The 23737-nt window shown below is 46.1% G+C and overlaps 1 protein-coding gene across 1 annotated transcript in view; it reads left to right on the forward strand.

Annotated features, from left to right (window-relative positions):
• TOP2B (DNA topoisomerase II beta) overlaps nucleotides 1-23737 on the forward strand; it is a 163833-nt gene that overhangs the window by 88042 nt on the left and 52054 nt on the right. Inside the window, exons 23-30 of the mRNA XM_075315280.1 lie at nucleotides 11390-11590; nucleotides 14886-15081; nucleotides 15228-15319; nucleotides 15475-15630; nucleotides 18750-18833; nucleotides 20067-20258; nucleotides 20350-20494; nucleotides 21594-21761. Coding sequence (XP_075171395.1) covers nucleotides 11390-11590; nucleotides 14886-15081; nucleotides 15228-15319; nucleotides 15475-15630; nucleotides 18750-18833; nucleotides 20067-20258; nucleotides 20350-20494; nucleotides 21594-21761 — 1234 coding nt within the window. The remainder of the gene's footprint in view (nucleotides 1-11389; nucleotides 11591-14885; nucleotides 15082-15227; nucleotides 15320-15474; nucleotides 15631-18749; nucleotides 18834-20066; nucleotides 20259-20349; nucleotides 20495-21593; nucleotides 21762-23737) is intronic.

The raw sequence follows: 23737 nt of genomic DNA on the forward strand, positions 1-23737 counted from the left end.
CTACTAAAGGTACCCCATCCTGGTAATGATCCTCCTGCCTTGTATATCATCCTGCTATAAACCCCCATCCTTCTTATATACCCCTATCCTGCTCATATTCCAGCATCCTGCTCATATTCCCCCATCCATCCTGTTCATATACCCCCATCCTATTGATATACCCCCTATCCATCCTGCTCATATTCCCCCATCCATCCTGTTCATATACCCCCATCCTGTTCATATACCCCCCATCCTGCTCATATTCCACCATCCATCCTGTTCATATACCCCCATCCTGCTCATATTCCCCCATCCATCCTGTTCATATACTCCCATCCTGTTCATATACCCCCATCCTGCTCATATTCCCCCATCCATCCTGTTCATATACCCCCATCCTGTTCATATACCCCCATCCTGTTCATATACCCCCCATCTATCCTGCTCATATACCCTCATCCTGCTATATGCCCCCATTGTGCTCATATACCATCCTGGTATATGGCCTGTATCCTATAGCACAGAGAAAAAAAAAACGTTTATACTCACCTGTTCCTCACTTCATGCAGCACCGATCATCTTCCTCTCTGCGCCGCTGACTTGTGTGTGTGGAGCCGTCCCCCTGCAGCATCGCGATGTCTTCCTGTCTGTGCCGATCAGCTGATCAGCACAAATCAGCTGACCGGCACAGACGGGAAGACATCGCGTGCTGCAGGGGGACGGCTCCACACACAGGGACGGGTGAGTACACTGATTCACTGCACCCCGCGCTGATGATGACGCGCGGGGGATCAGTGAATACAGCCGCACATGATCACTCCAGGCTGTAATTGCCAGGGGTGATCATGCGGAACGGCTCTTTACTATGCGCGCGTCCCGCTCGTCCTCCCGCCCACCTATCAGTGCCGGCTTCTGCGCTGAGAAATGGGCGGGAGGATGGGCGTGCATATGTAATGAGCGGGCCCACGTGGTCACAGCAGGCTGCTGCAGCCTGCTCGTGCCCCCGATGACCCGCTCCACCGCAGCACCCTCATTCCCGGCCGCAGCCCTATAGTCAGACCATAAGACGCACCCCCAACTTTCCCCCAACATTTGGGGGAAAAAAAGTGCGTCTTATGGTCCGAAAAATACGGTAATAGCAAATAGGTTGTCAAAGATCATCCCAAACATCATTAATGTAGATCAACTTGTTTTTTTTGAAGGGAGGCAAACATATGATGGTATGAAGAGAACAATCAACCTTGTCCATCAGATGAGTAAAAATAATATACCATCTGTATTGCTGGCACTTGACGCTGAAAAGGCTTTTGACCGTGTTAACTGGCAATATCTGAGGGCGACTCTCTCGAAATTTGGCTTCAACGACAGTTTTATTAATATGATTATGGCATTATACTCTGCATCAACTGCTAGGGTATATGCGAATAATCAGTTGTCGTCTCCCTTCAACATAACCAACGGTACAAGACAGGGTTGCCCTCTTTCTCCTATCCTTTTCAATATTTCTATAGAACCCCTACCTGAATACATTAGATCGAATGTAGATATTAAAGGGATTCTCACCAAAACAAAACACAAAATCGGCTTATATGCTGATGATATTTTACTCTCCCTTTCTGACCCCATGTCCTCTGTCCCTGAATTGATTACATCCCTAGAAACATTTTCACATATATCTTATTACAAACTAAATGACCAAAAATCCAAATTTTTACATTTCCACTTAGATGATGTTTTGATAGGCTGTATTAAAAATATGACTTCCTTTTCACAAGAGACAAATTCTATTCCTTATCTAGGCATTACTATTACGAAAACTCTTAAATATATGCTGGAAACCAATATAAATCTCTTAGTTAACAATCTTAAAAAAGATTACAATTACATTATTCAATTACATTACAATACTCAAAAACTGAAATGTCTTGGGTGGGGAGGATAACAATTTTTAAAATGATGGTTCTTCCCAAAATCATTTATCAATTTAGATCCATCCCGCTATATCTCCTTTGCACCATATTTTAAAATTAACAAAATTAATGAATGACTTTATATGGGATTCTAAGCGCCCCAGAATTTCTAGATTAACCTTAACTAAACATAGGAAAAAAAGAGGTATGGGCGTGCTGGACCTTACCAATTATTACATGACTTTCCTTATTCAACAAAGCCAACAATGGTTAGAAAATTCACACCCCTTTCCATGGCTAGAGCTATCAGCTAACAACTATAGACCTCTCAAGACCCTCCTTCTTTCCCACATACTTAATCCTTCCCTTCCTTCTCCGAACACTCCTACATTTTGGCCACATTTAATGCATGGAAATATTTGTTGAAACAATCTCCCAAAATTAGTAAATATTCGTAAAAAATTAGTAAAATAGTTTTAGCACTGTTGGCTAATATAGAACTTCCCAAAGCTTGGCATTCCCTGAACTTAAAAAAGGTTTCTCATATACATGACGGCAATGATTTTATTTCCTTTCTTGATATCAAAATTAAGCATAAAATTCCAGATATAGACTTCAAAACCCTAATGTCTTTAAGAGATACTCTTAGGAAACTTTTGGCTAACAAGAACCTGCTTCATGAATTGGTTGATTCTCTCTTTTGCAAATTGGATAATGCCCTGACTTGGAGCATAAGAAATATTTATCATCACCTTTTAAGCGATTTGACCTTTAATAAGCTGAAATAGATAATGGAGTGGGAAAAAGATGGCATTTCTTTGTCGCTCCATTGTGAGACCCAGACAATTGGGTGTATAGCTTCTGCCTCCGGAGGCCACACAAAGTATTACACTTAAAAGTGTAAGCCCCTCCTCTCTGCCTATACACCCCCCCGTGCATCACGGGCTCCTCAGTTTTTATGCTTTGTGTTGAAGGAGGCACACTTCCATGCAAGCTCCACAATTTAGTCAGCAGCAGCTGCTGACTATATCGGATGGAAGAAAAGAGGGCCCATAACAGGGCCCCCGGCATGCTCCCTTCTCACCCCACTCTGGTCGGCGGTGCTGTTAAGGTTGAGGTACCCATTGCGGGTACAAAGGCTGGAGCCACATGCTGTTTTCCTTCCCCATCCCTTAGGGGCTCTGGGTGAAGTGGGATCCTAACCGGTCACCATGCTCTGGGACCGGGCTCCCTCCGCAGCCCCTGGAGGAATCTGCTGGACAGGAGCCGGGTATCATCAGGGACAAGGCCCTGCTACTCTGAGGTACTCTGTGTCCCCTTGGGGACGGCGCATAGAGCGCCTGTGTTATGGACGCTGCAGCAGCTGCTGGGTGTGTTGGTGCGCCGGGACTACCGCGCTGACCGCGCTTGTTTGCCGGCCGCGCTTATAACTATAGTCCCCGGTTTTTGCGGCCTAGTACCGCATACTCCCGCCCCCGGGCCTGCCAGTCAGGGGTAAGGGCGGGACGCTGCACTGGACGTCAGCGCTGAGGGCTGGAGCATACTTAGTATCCTCCTCCCCCCTCACTGAGCACCGTGGGGCACCAGATTCCCGCACTTTCTGAGGCACGCCCACGGCTCCCTCCTCCTTTCAGAACGCTGGCAGCCATTCCTATCAGCACGTCTGACGCTGGAGATCTTCAGAGGGGAGACACCACCGAGCTCCACAGCTCTGGGAGGCCCAGGCAGGGAATCTGGTGGTCACACAACCGCTGAGGGCGGTCGGTAAGCCGCACCTGTTACTAGGTGCTGGCCCCCCGGGTGCCGAAGTGTATATTTATATGCTTATATTGTATACATTTACTCTGTACGGCTGCACTATTTGCTTTTGGCTATATACCCTCTCTGATTACGCTAAGAGGAGACAACAGCATGTCGTCCGCAAAAAGCAAGGGTGCCAAGGCACAGGCTTACTTTGCAACCTGTACCTCATGTGCGGCAATGCTACCTGCAGGTTCCACCTACCCTCATTGTGTGCAATGCTCGGCCCCTGTGACACTCACTCAGCCGGAGTCTCAGCCACTGGTGGGACCCTCGGCCCAGGTGGAACCGCCGGCTCCCACTGTCCAGGTGACAGGGACAGAGTTTGCAGTATTTGCTGACAAACGTTCTGAGTCTATGGATAGATGGTCTGCTAAGATACTAGAAGCTTTGCAGCCCAGACCGGTAACACAGGCCCCGGGCACTGTTGAATCATTGCTCCCAGCCCCCCCTCGCTCGGCACAGCAGAGTGCTCCTGGGTCGACTCATAGGTCCCACGGTGAGGACTCCGACACGGACCGCAGTCCCAGACCGACTAAGCGGGCTCGCTGGGAAATTCCCTCGACTTCATCACACTGCTCAGGGTCTCAGCATGAGGACTCTCTGGAGGATGAAGCGCAGGTGGCAGATCAGGGCTCTGATCCTGACGCCGCTCTCAACCTTGATACGCCTGAAGGGGACGCTATAGTAAACGACCTTATAGCGTCCATCAATCAGGTGTTAGACCTTTCTCCTCCAGCCCCTCCGATTGAGGAGTCAGCCTCTCAGCAGGAGAAATTCCATTTTAGGTTTCCCAAACGTACACGGAGTGCATTTCTTGATCACTCCGACTTCAGAGATACAGTCCAGAAACACCGAGCTTTTCCAGATAAGCGCTTTACTAAGCGCCTTAATGACACACGTTATCCCTTCCCCTCTGACGTAGTCAAGGGTTGGGCTCAGTGTCCCAAGGTGGATCCTCCAGTCTCCAGACTGGCGGCCAGATCCATAGTTGCAGTGGCAGATGGTGCATCACTCAAGGATGCCACTGACAGGCAGATAGAGCTCCTGATGAAATCCATCTATGAGGCTATCGGCGCGTCCTTTGCTCCGGCATTTGCAGCCGTATGGGCACTCCAAGCTATCTCAGCTTGTCAGTCTGAGATTAATGCAGTCACATGTGCCGCTACTCCGCAGGTTGTGTCCTTGACCTCTCAGGCGTCGGTGTTTGCGTCCTACGCCATGAATGCTGTCCTGGACTCTGCGAGCCGTACGGCGGTAGCATCCGCCAATTCAGTGGCAGTCCGCAGGGCCATGTGGCTACGTGAATGGAAGGCAGACTCTGCTTCCAAAATGTTTTTAACCGGTTTGCCATTTTCTGGCGACCGCCTGTTTGGCGAGCAATTGGATGAAATCATTAAACAATCCAAGGGAAAGGACTCGTCCTTACCCCAGTCCAAACCAAACAGACCTCAACAACGGAAGGTACAATCGAGGTTTCGGTCCTTTCGGCCATCAGCCAGGTCTCAATTCTCCTCGTCCAACAGGCCACAGAAGGGTCAGAGGAACTCTGATTCATGGCGGTCTAAGTCACGTCCTAAAAAGACCGCCGGAGGAACCGCCCCCAAAGCGGCCTCCTCATGACTTTCGGCCTCCCCAAACCGCATCCTCGGTCGGTGGCAGGCTCTCCCGCTTTTGCGACGCCTGGTTGCCACATGTCCAAGACCGATGGGTGAGAGACATTTTGTCTCACGGTTACAGGATAGAGTTCAGTTCTCGTCCTCCGACTCGTTTCTTCAGAACATCTCCGCCCCCCGAGCGAGCCGAGGCTCTTCTTCAGGCAGTGAGCACTCTGAAGGCAGAAGGAGTGGTTATCCCTGTCCCCCTTCAGCAATGGGGTCACGGTTTTTACTCCAACTTGTTTGTGGTGCCAAAAAAGGACGGCTCTTTCCGTCCCGTTCTGGACCTCAAACTGCTCAACAGACACGTGAAAACCAGGCGGTTCCGGATGGAATCTCTCCGCTCCGTCATTGCCTCGATGTCCCAAGGAGACTTCCTAGCATCGATCGACATCAGGGATGCTTATCTCCACGTGCCAATTGCATCAGCGCTTCCTGCGTTTCGCCATCGGGGACGAACACCTTCAGTTCGTGGCACTGCCTTTCGGCCTGGCAACAGCCCCACGGGTCTTCACCAAGGTCATGGCAACAGTGGTAGCAGTCCTACACTCTCAGGGACACTCAGTGATCCCTTACTTAGACGATCTTCTTGTCAAGGCCCCCTCTCGGGTGGCATGCCAACACAGCCTGAACATTGTTCTGGAGACTCTCCAGAGGTTCGGGTGGATCATCAATTTCCCAAAGTCAAAACTGACACCGACCCAATCGCTGACATATCTCGGGATGGAGTTTCATACTCTTCCAGCGATAGTGAAACTTCCGCTGGACAAGCAGCGTTCACTACGGACAGGGGTGCAATCTCTACTTCGAGCCCAGTCGCACCCCTTGAGGCGCCTCATGCACTTCCTAGGGAAGATGGTGGCAGCAATGGAGGCAGTTCCATTTGCGCAGTTTCATCTGCGTCCACTTCAATGGGACATTCTCCGCAAATGGGACAGGAAGTCGACGTCCCTCGACAGGAACGTCTCCCTTTCTCGGGCAGCCAAGGCCTCCCTTCAGTGGTGGCTTCTTCCCACTTCTTTGTCGAAGGGGAAATCATTCCTGCCCCCATCCTGGGCTGTGGTCACGACGGACGCGAGTCTGTCAGGGTGGGGAGCGGTCTTCCTCCACCACAGGGCTCAGGGTACCTGGACTCAGCCAGAGTCCTCCCTTCAGATCAATGTTCTGGAGATAAGGGCAGTGTATCTAGCCCTAAAAGCGTTCCAGCCGTGGCTGGAAGGCAGGCAGATCCGAATTCAGTCGGACAACGCCACGGCGGTGGCATACATCAACCACCAAGGCGGCACACGCAGTCGGCAAGCCTTCCAGGAAGTTCGGCGGATTCTGCTGTGGGTGGAAGCCACAGCATCCATCATCTCCGCAGTTCACATCCCGGGCGTAGAAAACTGGGAAGCAGACTTTCTAAGTCGCCAGGGCATGGACGCAGGGGAATGGTCTCTTCACCCGGACGTGTTTCAAGAGATCTGTTGCCGCTGGCGGAAGCCGGACGTCGACCTAATGGCGTCCCGGCACAACAACAAGGTCCCGGCATTCATGGCACGGTCTCAAGATCACAGAGCGCTGGCGGCAGACGCATTAGTTCAGGATTGGTCGCAGTTTCGACTGCCTTATGTCTTTCCTCCTCTGGCACTGCTGCCCAGAGTGTTACGCAAGATCAGGTCCGACTGCCGCCGCGCCATCCTCATCGCCCCAGACTGGCCGAGGAGGTCGTGGTACCCGGATCTGTGGCATCTCACGGTGGGTCAACCGTGGGCACTACCAGACCAACCAGACTTGCTGTCTCAAGGGCCATTTTTCCATCTGAATTCTGCGGCCCTCAACCTGACTGTGTGGCCATTGAGTCCTGGATCCTAGCGTCTTCAGGGTTATCTCAAGAGGTCATTGCCACTATGAGACAGGCCAGGAAACCAACTTCAGCCAAGATCTACCAAAGGACGTGGAGGATCTTCTTATCCTGGTGCTCTGATCAGGGTTTTACTCCCTGGCCATTTGCCTTGCCCACTTTTCTGTCATTCCTTCAATCCGGAATGGAAAAGGGTTTGTCTCTCGGCTCTCTTAAGGGACAAGTCTCGGCGCTCTCTGTGTTTTTTCAAAAGCGTCTAGCCAGGCTCCCGCAGGTACGCACGTTCCTGCAGGGGGTTTGCCACATAGTCCCTCCTTACAAGCGTCCGCTAGAACCCTGGGATCTGAACAGGGTGCTAACGGCTCTTCAGAAACCACCTTTTGAGCCAATGAGAGATATTTCTCTATCACGTCTCTCGCAGAAGGTGGTCTTCCTAGTGGCAGTCACATCACTTCGGAGAGTGTCTGAGCTAGCTGCACTGTCATGCAAGGCCCCCTTCCTGGTGTTTCACCAGGACAAGGTGGTTCTGCGTCCGGTTCCGGATTTTCTCCCTAAGGTGGTATCCCCTTTTCATCTCAATCAGGATATCGCCTTACCTTCTTTTTGCCCTAATCCAGTTCACCAATGTGAAAAGGATTTGCACTTGTTAGATCTTGTGAGAGCACTCAGACTCTACATTTCTCGTACGGCGCCCCTGCGCCGCTTGGATGCGCTCTTTGTCCTTGTCGCTGGCCAGCGTAAGGGTTCGCAGGCTTCCAAGTCAACCTTGGCTCGGTGGATCAAGGAACCAATTCTTGAAGCCTACCGTTCTTCTGGGCTTCCGGTTCCGTCAGGGCTGAAAGCCCATTCTACCAGAGCCGTGGGTGCGTCCTGGGCATTGCGGCACCAGGCTACGGCTCAGCAGGTGTGTCAGGCGGCTACCTGGTCGAGTCTGCACACTTTCACGAAACACTATCAGGTGCATACCTACGCTTCGGCAGATGCCAGCCTAGGTAGGCGAGTCCTTCAGGCGGCGATTGCCCACCTGTAGGAAGGGGCCGTGTTACGGCTCTATTACCGAGGTATTCTTTTACCCACCCAGGGACTGCTTTTGGACGTCCCAATTGTCTGGGTCTCCCAATGGAGTGACAAAGAAGAAGGGAATTTTGTTTACTTACCGTAAATTCCTTTTCTTCTAGCTCCAATTGGGAGACCCAGCACCCGCCCCTGTTCCCTTCGGGCTGTTGTTCTTTTGTGTACACATGTTGTTCATGTTGAACTGTTCTGGGTTCATGGTTTTCAGTTCTCCGAAAATCCTTCGGATTGAATTTACCTTAGACCAATATATATGTTTCCTCCTTCCTGCTTTTGCACCAAAACTGAGGAGCCTGTGATGCACGGGGGGGTGTATAGGCAGAGGGGAGGGGCTTACACTTTTAAGTGTAATACTTTGTGTGGCCTCCGGAGGCAGAAGCTATACACCCAATTGTCTGGGTCTCCCAATTGGAGCTAGAAGAAAAGGAATTTACGGTAAGTAAACAAAATTCCCTTCTTTCAGAGGAAGATTGGTTTTAGGCGGGCTTTACCCATTGCGACATCGCTACTGATATATCGTCGGGGTCACGTCATTAGTGACGCACATCCGGCGCCTATAGCGCAACGTGTAAATCCTAGGTTCGACGATGAATGAGCACAGATGCGTACAATATCGCTGATCTGTGTAACGTCGTTCATTTCCATAATGTCGGTTCGACCGCAGGTATGATGTTGTTTGTCATTCCTGCAGCTCCACACATAGCTGTGTGTAAACCCGCAGGAGCGTCCCGCCGGCAATGCGGAAGGGAGAAGGTGGGCGGGATGTTATGTCCTGCTCATCTCCGTCCCTCCGCTTCTATTGGCCGGCCGCTTAGTGACGTCGCTGTGATGCCGAACGCACCTCCCCCTTGAAGGAGGGATTGTTCGGCAGTCACAGCGACGTCGCCGACCAGGTATGTGCGTGTGATGCTGCCGTAGCGATAATGTTTGCTACGGCAGCAATCAACACATATCGCATGTGCGACGGGGGCAGGTGCTATCGCGCTGGGTATCGCTAGCAATTGCTAGCAATGTCGCAACGTGTAAAGCCCGCCTTACTCTCTTAAAGCAACTAACTCTTCTTGCTTGTGTGCTTCTCTTCTGGAAACTCATTTCAAGATAACTTCTCGCTGGTACTACACTCCAACTAGGTTGCATAAATTTAATCCTTCCATTTCCCCATTGTGTTGGATTAATTGTAAAGGCATTGGGAGTCTGTTACATATCTTCTAGGAATGCCGAGTGTTGAAGCCTTTCTGGAAAAAATTTCAAATCTAATCAATAGAGTTACTCATTTAGATATTGTTTTGACACCCCAGTTAGCTCTCCTTTCTCTTGATGTAGATTCATTAAGCCCTTCCTATAAATTTTTAATGATCCACATTTTCTAACGACAAAATCATTAATTGCCTCTCATTGGAAAAACCCTCTGCCCCTTGATATAACCCAAGTAACAAACTCAATAAAACAACATAATGAATTTGAGAGAAGACACGCCACTTAAAATAATTGCTTTCCTAAATACCATAAACAGTGGAACCTCTGGAATGAGTACCTCCAGAGTGTTACGTAACTTATTTGTCTTATCGCTATGGATAATTAGCTTGTTTTCGGTTTTAAATACGTGTTTATCATACAAAATTATGCCTCGCATACCTTCTTGCCTACTATTCCCATGATTTAATTATATATTGTGGTCATTTACTTTATGGGTTTTTGTAACTCAACATAGTTATTTACGGTTATATAAAGGTTAGTTTGTGCACTATTGTAGTGTTAGTTTTGGGGGTTTTTTTTTATATAGTTCTCCTATGTCCCTCTTTTCTTCTTCACTCCTTCCCCTTCTACTTAACCCAACCATTAAAACTATTTGATCTCCAACTTCCTATTTCCTTTCACTCTCCTCCTTTCCTCATGATCTAGGTATAGATTATATTAAGTTTGTTGTTAATCTGTCATTTATGTGCATTATTTAAATAATTTCTATGATATTATTTTTCCCCCTTTTAATTGTTAAACCCTTTAATAAAAATATTTTAACACTGATGAACTGATTAACACTTTGTTTTTCCATTTTGTAGTGGACCTTGTCATTCCAAAGATATGGGCTTACAAAGTTTATATCTAAATTTTCCCTTTCGCCACATGGTAACAAATTCTTCTCAGGAGGCGTGTACTTTTTCCACCTCTGTGATTCTGTCCAATCATAACAGGCAGTGTCACAGACGGGGGCACACAGGACACACCCCCAGTGGAGGTCAGACCAGCATGAGTAATCTTCACTGCTGATACTATCCGATACATACAGCATGGAGACAGGTGTAGAGCATCATGAGCTGTAGATCATTATAGGAGTTAGTGATGGGTAGTCTGGCTCTTTTTGGTGAGGAGGATAATTTTGGCTCCACTCACCTAAATAAGCCTGTTCTTTTAGATCCCAGGACCGGAGGGTCCCGACCACTGGTGTATACTCTAAGTTGTCTGGGTCACAACTGTTGGGCTTGCACCATTTGCCATCTTGGATTAGTGCTTTACTTTTTAATTTAGTCCCAGTACAAGAATTCGACTTTCAATTGTCTGCCTACTGGTATGGTACATTGCAGTACTTCTGCATTGCAGGGTATTAGACCTGTCAGTTCGACACTAACAGCGGGGCATGTTCGATAGGATTTTGGCAGCGCCTAACAGACGAATGTAGTTGGCTGACCCTAAGTTCATCATTGTAACCATCGGCACCACACGATCAAGAGCTGCCAGTTGAGTTAAAGAGGGATCCCCCTCCAACAAATAACTAGCTGTTACTATGAAGGCAGTATCAAATGGGTTAAATTTCATCATCAGTGCTAGTACTGAGAGCAGCAGGATGTCAGCTACGAGGCACATCTGACACCTATCGATATTGATGCCGACTCTGCTTGTGAGCCAAAATCATTGCGCCATTCTTGTACAGTGGATGTTGGGAAGAAGTTAAAGAGGAAAACCTGTGTCTGGCCGCTCAGTACCCTTCAAAGGATCTGCTAGTATGGGGGGCAGTCAGGAAAACGGCTATTTGTTCTGGCTTGTAAGAGGTCAAGAGTAGTATTTAAGCACTTTTATTTCCGTTTGTTTTTTGCCCTATATATTAAAGCATCATATCTCCATAGGTTTACAAGGAACAGGTTTTGGAGCCTATGCTTAATGGCACGGAGAAAACACCATCCCTAATATCCGATTACAAAGAGTACCACACTGATACAACTGTGAAATTTGTTGTGAAAATGACAGAAGAAAAACTGGCTCAAGCAGAAGCTGCCGGCTTACACAAAGTCTTCAAGCTTCAGACCACTCTTACCTGCAATTCTATGGTGCGTTGCTTCTGTAAGATGTTTTTACTGTTTATTTTTCCATCTAGATTTTAGTACATCACACTGCAGTCACTGGACTGGTTTCTCATTTTTATTTAATTGGTATAGTTTTAATCTTAGCTTTTCCTTCTTCCATTCCTAAATATTTACCATGTTACTATGTCACTTTATGCACTGAATTGCTAAATTTCCATCATTTTAGCAAAAGTGGTGATTATTTTCCTTAAAAAGTATACAGTGTTCTCATGTTATTAAACTGTTTTAGTTAGACAAAATGAAAATTATAAAGTTTGTAATTGTCGTGCTTTTTTGATCATTTGTGTTTCTCGTGTTGTGGGAGATTTTATCTGACATAGTGTACAGCTGGATTCCAAGGAGATTGGACACCAGAGACTGTTATAGTGCAGAGTAGTTAAATTCCAAAAGACTAGTTAAAGATATGGTCTATTTTTAGAAAATGGGCCCCAAACTTTGTAAAATGAATAAAATAACAAACTCTGAAGGCATGCACCCTGCTTGGATACAGTGCTAACAATATGCTGCTGCTCTGGTTCCAGTGTTTTGTCTTCAGCAGTGACGTCACGTCAACTGCGTACAACACTGATTTAACCAGTCACTGAGCTCAGCCGCTCATGTGCTGTTCACATATCACCACTGTAGTAACCAGGACGGGAGCAGCGCTGGGGAGCTATGCTGAGGAAGTGAGGGTGAGTATCCACTGAGTTTGTAATTCTATATATTTTACACAGTTTAGGGACCAATTGCAAATAAAGCAAGTCTGCGAAAGTTTTGTCAGCTTTTCTTTTTATTTTATTCTTGGAAGTTGTAAAGGACTATAAAACTAATCGAATCAATGATCACTCAAGATGCAGCAAAGACACCTGAAGTCGATAAAAGAATAGCAATGGGCAAATCAACAATGAAGTCACTTAAATTGAGGAACGTTTGATTGGTGACAACGACACGTCTTATACATAGTCTGGTCTTTTCTGTAGTAACATATGGGTGCGAAACCTGGGTAATAAAGAAACAAGACAGAAGTAGAATCAACACCTTTGAAATGTGGTGCTGGAGATGGATGTTATCAATACCATGAATGGCAAGAAGAACAAACAAATACATTTTGGAACAAATAAAGTCAGCAATGTCACTCAAAGCAAGGATCACCAAGTTACTAATTGTCTACTTTGGACACATCATATAAAGAGCAATCACTGGAGAAGGACATCATGGTAGGAAGAATAGACGGAACAAAGCAAAGAGGAAGACCAACAACCTGATGGCTTGATACTAACAAGATAACAGAGGAGAAGACCCTGGTGGACCTATCCAGGCTGCACAAGATCGATCCTCATACAGACCGTTCATCTATCAAGTCGCCAAATAAAATCCATCAACTTGTTAAAATAAAAACAAAATCTTCTATTCATCCATTCACTTTCATGAGCTGTGTGCTTAACCTTTTCCTATCCAATACAATTTCCTGTTTCACCCATTGAAAACCTATTATAGGTCGTCATCAGTTATATTTGTACCAGTGTTCGGTAGTGAAAACGGAATCTGCGCAAACCCATTGGCAGAAGATGACATTTGCTGCCACCCATCGGCGTCGACCTCTGCAATCTCATCATCTTCGTCGCTGACATCGGTAGATAAAACGCTTTCAACATCATTCAGTTCCGACTCTGCAACTTCACTTCCATCGTCCGAATCGCTCTCTATGGACTTGTTCACACACTGCGTTTTTACCCGCGGTTTTTTTTTGTGTTTTTGTTGCAGAAATTTCTTGAGAAAATGGTTGTAACCTTTCTGCAGACATTCCCCAGCAAAATCTATGGAAAAAAAGTCGCTCTGCGCACACTGTGTTTTTTTTCTCAAGAACATTGTTTCTGCAGAATTTCTTGAGAAAAAGAATTGCATGTCACTTCTTTTCTGCAGGTACCTGCGTTTTTTGCCATAGATAATGGTAAAAAAACGCAGGGACCAACCTGCGGAAAAACCGCACCAAAAACGCGGTAAAAACGCATGCAGTTTTTTCGGTGCGGTATTGGTGCGGTTTTTGACCGCAAGTACGCTAATCTTTCAGACTCTCAAGAAATTTCTTGAGAAAAATCCTTTTTCTAGTGTGAACAGAGCCTATTACTACTTTCACTATTTCACTAGTATCGATTACACGCTGCCTTACTTCGTCCGTATTCACGCATCTTCGTTTCGCTATCTCTTAGCCATTTTCACTTGTAAAACAAGAAGAAGACGAAAACTGGGTTGGGTAAAAAGTCATCAAGAACAGATGCAATCATTGGCTGCCAAAAATATCACTATGCGTGAAGTCCTGCCTACTATGCTTAGAAAAGGGACTTTCCACTCAGTGGCCCGCTAGAAGGGACTTAGGACAGTTAAACGCTTTTGAAATATTGATGCCCATTGCCAGGGGACAAAGGAGCTTAACGGATTATTTTGAATGCTCCCCTTCCCCAGGGGGACACAGGATAGGAAAAGGTTAAAGGGAACCTGCCACAATATCAAACTGCCCCCAATGTATTGTTAATGATGCCGTGTGTATCACTGACATGGTTTAGTTAAACAAAAGTTCCCCGTATTTATCGTAAAAAAAACCCAAAGAAAAACAAAAAACATTTTTTATGATCAGGTGAATACATTAAAGTCCTTTTCTTTTAGTCATAGGGGTGGCGCATTTCTTCAGTTCAGTCATGGTCAAGTCAGGCTCCCTCTACAAACTCCTTGATTGTGATTGATTGCCGTGACTGGCATGACATGACTGCAATCTCCTACTAACTCCCACGCTAGTGCAGTTCCCCTCAGCTTCCCAGGCTTGTTCTCTGCGCGTCCCGCTTCTTTCTTGGGCGGCACGGTGGCTCAGTGGTTAGCACTGCAGTCTTGCAGCGCTGGGGTCCTGAGTTCAATTACATGAAGACAACATCTACAAGGAGTTTGTATGTTCTCCCAGTGTTCGTGTGGGTTTCCTCCCACACTTCAAAGGCATACAAATAGGGAACTTAGATTGTGAGCCCCAATGGGGACAGTGTCACTGATGTATGTAAAGTGCTGTGGAATATGTTAGTGCTATATAAAAATAAAGATTATTATATTATTTCTTCTCCTGACAGCAGCACAGAGATGCGCTTAGCCCAAGGTGACGTGATAAAGCCTGGAGCATGTCACATATGACATGACCCAGTGTCAGTGCGCATGCTCCGGGCTTGATGACATGAATGCATTTAAAGTGACTACTATGATGTTCCAATTTTAACATTTTTGTTTTTCTTTCTTTTAGGTATTGTTTGATCACATGGGCTGTCTTAAGAAATATGAAACTGTTCATGATATTCTGAAGGAATTTTTTGACTTAAGATTACATTACTATACTCTACGCAAAGAGTGGTTGGTGGGAATGTTGGGCGCTGAGGCCGCTAAACTTAATAATCAAGCCAGATTTATCCTTGAGAAGATCCAAGGGAAGATCACAATAGGTAACCTATTTATCGTAGCGCCTGCATTGTCTATGACACAATGGATTCCTCTTATCTGTATGTGTTAATGTGTTTTATATTATATAATGTATACACTTTCATACCCTCCTTTATACAATTGGTTAATGCATTTTTTTCTTTCTTAGAAAACAAGTCTAAAAGGGAACTAATCCAGATGCTGTTGCAAAAGGGTTTTGAGTCTGATCCTGTTAAAGCTTGGAAAGAAGCACAGGAGAAGGTGGGGAAAGCTCACGCACTATCATCTGAATGTTACCACACCTTTTGCTCGACAGTCGAGAGTTTTATCTGTGCTACATAGTTCATTAGCTGCTTTATGTGATTGTTGGTGATGGAGATATTGGATATCCCTCTAACTGTACAATGTTTTTACAGTCTACAGAGGAAGATGACATACCAGATCAGAATGACGATAATTCCTCAGATTCAGGTGCTACATCAGGGCCGGATTTTAACTACATTCTCAACATGTCTCTCTGGAGCCTTTCTAAGGAGAAAGTGGAGGAGCTGATTAAACAGAGGGATGTGAAGGTATGGGACCGCTATTGGTCAGTGGACCCTTCAGTAATATTATTTTTTATGTGGCTTGTACTCTTATAATTTATATACACTGGATGCAGATTGTCCATTTGTGGCGGGCCCCTATGTTAACTGGTCAACATGGCTGCACCTGTCTCATAGGCAAATAAGAAAGGGGGTAAAAATGGAGCATCTGGCCTTGAGTAATGCTGGCCATGCACAGGAGTTAGTGGTCTGCATAAACACAGCTGTTTGGTGGCAACTCCACAATGAATGCCTAAACTGTACACGATAACATGTAGTATACTATGCCTTCCAATACAGTGAGATAAAAATGTGTGGCCATTTATACTGACCCAGTCTACGCCAAAAAAACGTCCAGTGTGTCAAAAACATGATATAACCCGAGCTTTTCTGATGAAAATAATGTGATGTAAAGTGTAATTAGGCAGTGTAGGTATAACTGCATTCTTCTCCAGGATTCATTCTTACAGGAGTTTTGTGGTAATATTGGTTTGATGAGCATAAGTCACAATATGTGTCCAACCTTCTTACAAGTCACAGGTCAGATATAAAGATGGGCACAGGGTTTGCAGGATGCTGGTTTAGCGCTAATCAGTGGCTGTTGTAGGGGACCCCTGTGATCCACTTCTAACTGTCGGCTTCTGATTATTAATCTAAGAAAAAGACTGATGGCACATCCTAACTTTCTAATGTGAACAGGTGCAAACTGAATATGAAACATAGTAACAAAAAGGAGACAGCTGCACTCTGTAGTGCTAAGATATGTGTAACCATGAATATGAGAATATACTGTAGACATGCATTGCTGCTGTGAAAAAAACATGTAAAAATTGAGATACTTAGCACTCAAAATTGGCCAGGTTTTATGTGAGCCCAACAGCCAGCGGCAAGGCAACCTCATGATTCTGATAAGAAGGCCCAGGGCGACGTCATGGTTTCATTGTGCTGCAATGATGTCTCATTGGGCCTATGTATGAGAAAAAGCATCGGGAATTCCAGTAGGCGGTTAACAAAGCTCCCGGTGATTACTGAGGTGATTGCTGGACCGGGCTCCTGTGAATCGACTTGCTGATATCTTCATTCATTATAGAAGACGTTTCTAAATTATGTTACCAGTTAAATGTCTCCCTTCAACGTTCACCTCAGATTAATTTACTGTACTTTTTTCCAAACTCGTTTTATTGAAGATTATATAACATAAGGATACATCATAGAACAAACAGCATTTCTAATTGCTCATTAATACTGTCTGGCAAAGGTAACCTTGCCGTTAACATACCATGAATCTAATCTCTTAACCAAAAGCATAAGACACCCGTGTCAGGCATCAAATATCCCATACTTTAACCCTGAGACTATACTCCTCATCGCCTGGGGACTAATGTGAGTCAAAGGAAAATCAAAACAAAGCTTCCATACCTTATCAAATTTTTGAGGACAGTGTGTTTTTATATACCTGCCTCTCGTAGGAAGCTGCAGTATTTACCATATTGACCCATTTTGAAATTCGCGGGGGTCTTCTATCCACCCATATCATGGGGATAGCCTTTCCAGTCAAAAACAGTGGTTCCCTGAGAAGAGTGAGGGGTAGTGAGGCCAGGCCTCCTCATCAAGGATTCCCAATAAACACACCCTAGTGTTACAGGGGATTGTATGATCTTGATGAGGATAGCTATGACGTTTTCCCAAACATCTGCAATATACCACATCAGGTGCAAAAAAATCTGCCACCTGTTCCCCATACCTATGGCAATCTGTAGCGGTAGATCTACCCATTTTATATAATCTGTGTCACGTAGCATTGATGGACTTTATACATTTCAATTTATTTTATTAAAGCACCACTCCATTGTTTTTGTTTTTTTCTGAGTGCTGGATTAGTGCTTTAAATCTAAGGGGTACTTTGCACACTATGACCTCGCAGGTGCGATGTCGGTGGGGTCAAATTGAAAGTGACGCACATCCGGCATCGCAGGCGACATCGTAGTGTGTAAAGCCTAGATGATACGATTAATGAGCGCAAAAGCGTCGTAATCGTATCATCGGTGTAGCGTCGGCGTAATCCATAATTACGCTGACGCGACGGTCCGATGTTGTTCCTCGCTCCAGTAGCAGCACACATCGCTGTGTGTGAAGCCACAGGAGCGAGGAACATCTCCTACCGGCGTCACTGCGGCTCTTGTAGGATATGCGGAAGGGAGAAGGTGGGCGGGATGTTTACATCCCGCTCATCTCCGCCCCTCCGCTCCTATTGGCCGCCTGCCGTGTGACATCGCAGTGACGCCGTACGACCCACCCCCTTAATAAGGAGGCGGGTCGCCGGCCAGAGCGACGTCCCAGGACAGGTGAGTCCATGTGAAGCTGCCGTAGCGATAATGTTCGCTACGGCAGCTATCACAAGGATATCGCAGCTGCGATGGGGGCGGGGACTATCGCGCTCGGCATCGCAGCATCGGCTTGCGATGTCACAGCGTGCAAAGTACCCCTAAGTCCTCCCTCTGCCTCTGTTCTTTTACTCGCCCTCTGATGTCTTCACCTTTTTTCTCATCACTCTGGTCCCACGACTCCATCTTGTGGCCGTAACTTATGACTGGCTGGAAGTCAGAAGTTACATCACAAGTGCTCAATGCATCTCTATGAGAGCCAGAACAAGGCTCTCATAGACTTTTATTGAGTGACCTCCGGCTCATTCCAGGAAACACTGGAGCTGCCGGCAGGTCAAAGACTGAAGAAGACCATCTAGAATGATGCGCATAACAGACAAAGACGCTGGAAGGTGAGTATAAGACTAATGGAAGGGGACTTAGATTTAAAGCACCACTTCAGCAGTGAAGAAGAAAAAAATAACGCTGAAGTGATGCTTTAAGTTACAAAAATGCTGGTGCATCAAATGCTCATTTGTCAAAAGGTCTGAATATATATGCTTCTTCTCTCCAATTTATCCAGATCATTAGTTTAATGATCTTGCCCCAAGTGTATACAATACTCTTTATTGTCGCCATTCAGTGAAGTCTCAGAAGGATGAGAAGAGTTTCTATTGTCTTTTTAAACTAATATGATTGTAAAAAAAAAACCCAGGTTGATCTAAAATTATATTCATGTTTTAGGGGAAGGAAGTAAATGACCTAAAAAGAAAATCTCCATCCGACCTCTGGAAAGAAGATTTGGCAGCTTTTATTGATGAGCTTGATGTAAGTTTAGACTTCATTCTTAGTAAGGCTGGTTTCACATCTGCGTTGTTTCAACGCAAACGGACTCCGTCACTAATGTTTACAGTTCATTTATTTACAGTGGAAGAGCGACAGCATGACTCATGCACTACCCGCATGTGTCCACATGGTGTCGCGCTTACACTGTAAATAAATGAACTGTAATACAGTAGTGACGGAGTCCGTTTGCGTGAAAATAGCGCAAGTGTGAGTGGGGCCTAAGGAGAATCTACTACAAATAGCAGGACATGGGATCATGCACGTGGCAGTATGTGGTCACTGACTCTATGGAGGGTTCTCACTTATCAGGCAATGATGTCAGACCCCTTACACTTTATATACTTACAGTGAATTGCGTTACAATATTTCAAAATAATTGTATCTGTAACGTTATATTAATGTGTGACTTATTGTCTAAGTCAAGCTTCTGTTTAATGGGAGGCTTTTTTAATTAATTTCGTATTGCACTACATAAACAAATTCCTGAAATCTTACAATTTTCACTGTGACCGCTAAATATAATAATACACTGTTAGTTCCTGTTCCTTACAGATGACGTTTCAGGAGATTTCTTACTATCAGTGCAGTCAGGTTTATAATGAAAGACCCAGATATAGATCAGAAAAGCTCCATCATCCACAGTAGGGGGTGGTCACAGTTCGCCCCATTGCACAGATCCCCAAGTATGCACTGCGGCTCTGCACACCTGGCACGATGTAGTAATGTCATGGCACCTGCTGCGCTCTCAGATGCGCAGGCGCCATAGTGGAAAAGGCAGCTGATGGCTCCCTGCTCCCTTATTGGATTTACTGATCTCTGAATCTCAAGGATGTAACTATCGAAATGCCAGGTGGAGGATGGTCGTATGGTGCTGGACACCATTGTTTTCCAGACTTTTGGATGCCCCAATCCACGCTGCACAGGAACAGCCAAGAGCCACATGTGGCACACAGGCCGCACTTTGTCCAGATATGGTCAAATGATGGCTACCCTCATAATCATTTACAGAAAATAGAAGAAATAATATACAATAAATAAAAACCTTTCTATGCTTTGATATAGATACTTTATTTAGCGTAAACCTGGTTTTGGCCCAGCAGCTGTGTGCTGCATTCATTTTATTGTAGCATTTGTGATATTTTATTTATTTTTTAGTCTCTCACTAATTTTACATTCAAAACACAAAAGTAATTTGACCTTTTTTTTGTTGTTCAGAAAGTGGAGGCACAGGAAAGAGAAGACAATTTAGCTGGAGCAGCCAAAGCAGTAAAAGGTAAAATAGGCAAGCCGAAAATGAAGAAGCTGCAGCTGGAGGAGACCCTGCCGTCAATGTACGGCCGAAGAATAGAGCCCCAGATCAGTGCCATGAAGGCTGATGTCAGTAAGAAGATGCTCAAGAAGAAGAAGGTGAGGACAGTCTGCCATGAAATGCTAATTATTTTTGTTTTATGGCTCACAATCACAATTTCTTTACAATTTTTTTTTTTTTAATATGAAGGGTGAAATGGATTCTTTAGCGCTGAAACTAGAGTTTGACGATGAGTTCGGCACCACAGCAGGAGAGGGAGGTGGCGAAGACTCACAGACAACGACCCCAGTAAAACCCGTAAAGGCCAAGCGGGAAAGGAAAGAGAAGGAGCCTGGTATGTGGGATAACGCAGTCCGTACATGATCGATCTCATTGGCATCTGCATAATGAGAGCTGTAAAAATAGGTGGTCAAACATGATATGTACCAGATCTCATAGTATTGTAAAAAGCACAGCAATGTAAACTATTGCCTTATAATTAATCTTAGGTGAGCAAACACATGCTGCAGCCAAACCGCTTGTGTATTAATTCTTCAGCTAATCTGTACTGTTCAATTCTACATATGCCACATTAAAAACACATCATTTTTTCCAATAGAAATGTCATTTTGGTTTCTCTAGAACAGGGGGTCTCAAATTCGGCTGGGTATATGGGCTGCACATGGAAACATTTTGAACTTGACACGCTGCATTCTTTACTAGATGACATGATGTTTTTTTGTGGTACCATTTATTCTTTTTCTGTACGACTTTTTGATCTTTTTATTTAATTTTTTTTTAATGGCCTTTTTTGTATGGGTTATGACAGTTTTATAGCTGGGGTCATTACAGATATAGTGATAACAAGCACACTTCTTTTGTTTTCTTTAGTTTGTACATAAAACAGCGTTTTTAGTGGAAAAATATTTTGACATTATTTTTTCATACTTTGATTTTTTTTTTAACTCCATTCTTTTTTTTGTGCCCCCAAATACAGAAACATTCTTACAATTAGCCCCATATTGTAATTCTAGCGCCCATCTTGTATTAATGTCCCTCATCCTGAGCCCCCATCTTGTAGTAATGTCCCCCATTCTGCAACTGTTCACATATATGTTAAAAAAATCTTTTTACCTGTTCTTGCTCCCTCGGTGAACAGCGTCCTCTGCTCCTCCACAGCCAGGGTGGCACATGGCAGTGATGTTATATGTCACCCTTAATAGGTTTGTTTATGCTAGCTTCCCACCTCTGATTGGCTGGCAGCTGGTATTGGTAGTGTGGTACAGAGATCTGGTCTCTGCGTTGCAATACATTGCAATTGTTTGTGCATCCTTGGATGTACATTCAGCTAAAAAGCAGCGCATTCGTCTCAGGCGCTCTGGTGCCTGCGGGCCACAAGATGCAGCCTTAGGGGCCCTGCTTTACAATGTCTTTGTCATATTTCGCTTTCTTAGGATCTCGAGCTAAAAGGAATTCTCTGACTCCAAAGCCATCAGTCAAAAAAGGAAAGAAGAGGAACCCCTGGTCGGAGGATGAATCAAAGTCAGACAGTGATATTGAAGAAGCAGAAGTGGGGGAATCCGTAGTTATACCTCGAGATTCCTTACTGAGGAGAGCGGCTGGTAAGTGTAAAGGCTTTCTAGAGCAGGACTGGATTGTGGTATACGGTACACTTATTCACTTATAGCATTTTTGGCCAGGAGACGTAGAACCGCCGATGTCCCTATTCTATTCATATGTGAAGTCAACTACACTTTTTAATACACTTGCATAAAAGCAGAGTGGTCATTTAATATTTCTTTATCGTTCCTTTGGGAGACCCAGACCATGGGTGTTTAGCTTCTGCCTCCGGAGGACACACAAAGTACTACACTCAAAAGTGTAGCTCCTCCCTCTGAGCTTATACACCCACTGGAGAACCAGATCTAGCCAGTTTATCGCTTTGTGTTCAGGAGGCATACATCCACACATGCATTCTCATATGATTATTCCTTTTGGAACGAGATTGAAGAGTGGGGTCCACGTCTGGTCCCCCGGCATGTCCCTTCTCACCCCACTGTGTCGGCGGTGTTGTAAGGTTGATTCCTAGGCTGGAGCCTTACATGCCGTGCTCCTTCACCATCCCTCCTGGGCTCTGGCTTGAAGTGGGAGCCAGCACGGTCTCCATGCTTGGCAGGAGACCGGTCTCCATCCGCAGCCCTTCAGGACCCTGCTGGACCGGAGCACTCATCCCCATCCCCAGGGACTTGGCCCTGCGTCTCAGCAAGCTAAGTACCTGAGACGTTTAGTTTTCGGGGTCCCTGTACTTTATTGTTGTGGGAGAGTGTGCTTATTGTGTTTTCTGACATTTCCAGCGGGTTCTCTAGCTGTCGCCTGAGAACCGCGCCGATAGTGCCTGCGCGCCGGCCGCGCCGCTCAAATTTAGGCCCCGGCTTTGCCGGAGGCCTAGTTTCGGTTTCATTGCCCTCGCATGTCACTCATGCAGAGGGACAGGCTCGGCTCCGCCCGGCGGCCGTTCTGCACAGGGGAGGGACACTCCCCACTGCAGTGTGTGTCCCCTCCCCTGTAGGTCTCTATGGCCCTCCAGATCCCGCTCCTCAAGCAAGTCCCGCCCCCTCTCTTCGCTCCGGCGGCCATTTTCTCAGCGTTCTCTCTGCGATCAGTCATTGCAGCGCTGGTCTGCAACATCTCTGCTGAGGTTCTGTGCTTGGGGGTCCGGGCTTCGGGATCTGGAGGGCACACAACACCGCTCCAGCGGTCCGGTAAGCCACAACCGGTCTCCGGTTGTGGACCTCTGTTTATACTCTCTGGGGTGCATTCTTTGGCAGAGCCCCCACTCCAGCAGCATGTCTCACACGAGGAGCAAGGCTCCAAAGCTTTATTCAGTATGCACTGCATGTAAGCTCCTGCTGCCTGAACCGAGCATCTTCCCACATTGTGATGCCTGCTCTAACCTGGCGGTGCCTCAGCCTGGAGTCTCACCCCCAGTGGTCTCTCCGGCTGCTCCTGTGGCTGAACCCCCGGCTTGGGTAGAATCCTTTTCTAGGTCTATCTCCCAGTCTTTTTCCGACTCCATGGGACTTCTGTCCAGGACTTTGCTGAACATGCATCAGCCCCCTTCACAGGGTGCCTCTGCTGCTAGGGGTCTCTCAGGACCGGAGCTCACAGAGGATTCATCATCTGGTCCCAGACCCCGTCCTCCTAAGAAGAGACGCAGGGTTCCCTCTCCTTCCTCGTCCCGCGGCTCTGATTCAGGAGCTGACTCGCAGGATGAGGAGGATGCCTTTACGGGGGGATCGGAGGTTAACTCCATGTACCCCATTGATCTGTCCGAAAGTGACTCAGATGTTAGTGATTTGATTGCTTCCATTAATTCTGTACTGGATCTCAATCCGCCAGTATCAGAGGAGCAACCCTCTCTGGCATAAAAGCACCAGTTTACCTCGCCTAAGAGAGTAAAGAGTGTGTTCTTTAACCACTCCAGTTTTCAGGCCGCTGTGACCAAGCCCAGGGCCTGTCCTGACAAACGCTTCCCAAAGCGTGGTTCTGATGACCGCTTTCCCTTTCCACCTGAGGTGGTCAAGGAGTGGGCTCATTC

The sequence above is a fragment of the Anomaloglossus baeobatrachus genome, chromosome 6 (assembly GCF_048569485.1).
Source record: "Anomaloglossus baeobatrachus isolate aAnoBae1 chromosome 6, aAnoBae1.hap1, whole genome shotgun sequence".
In the NCBI taxonomy this organism is placed as follows: Eukaryota; Metazoa; Chordata; class Amphibia; order Anura; family Aromobatidae; genus Anomaloglossus; species Anomaloglossus baeobatrachus.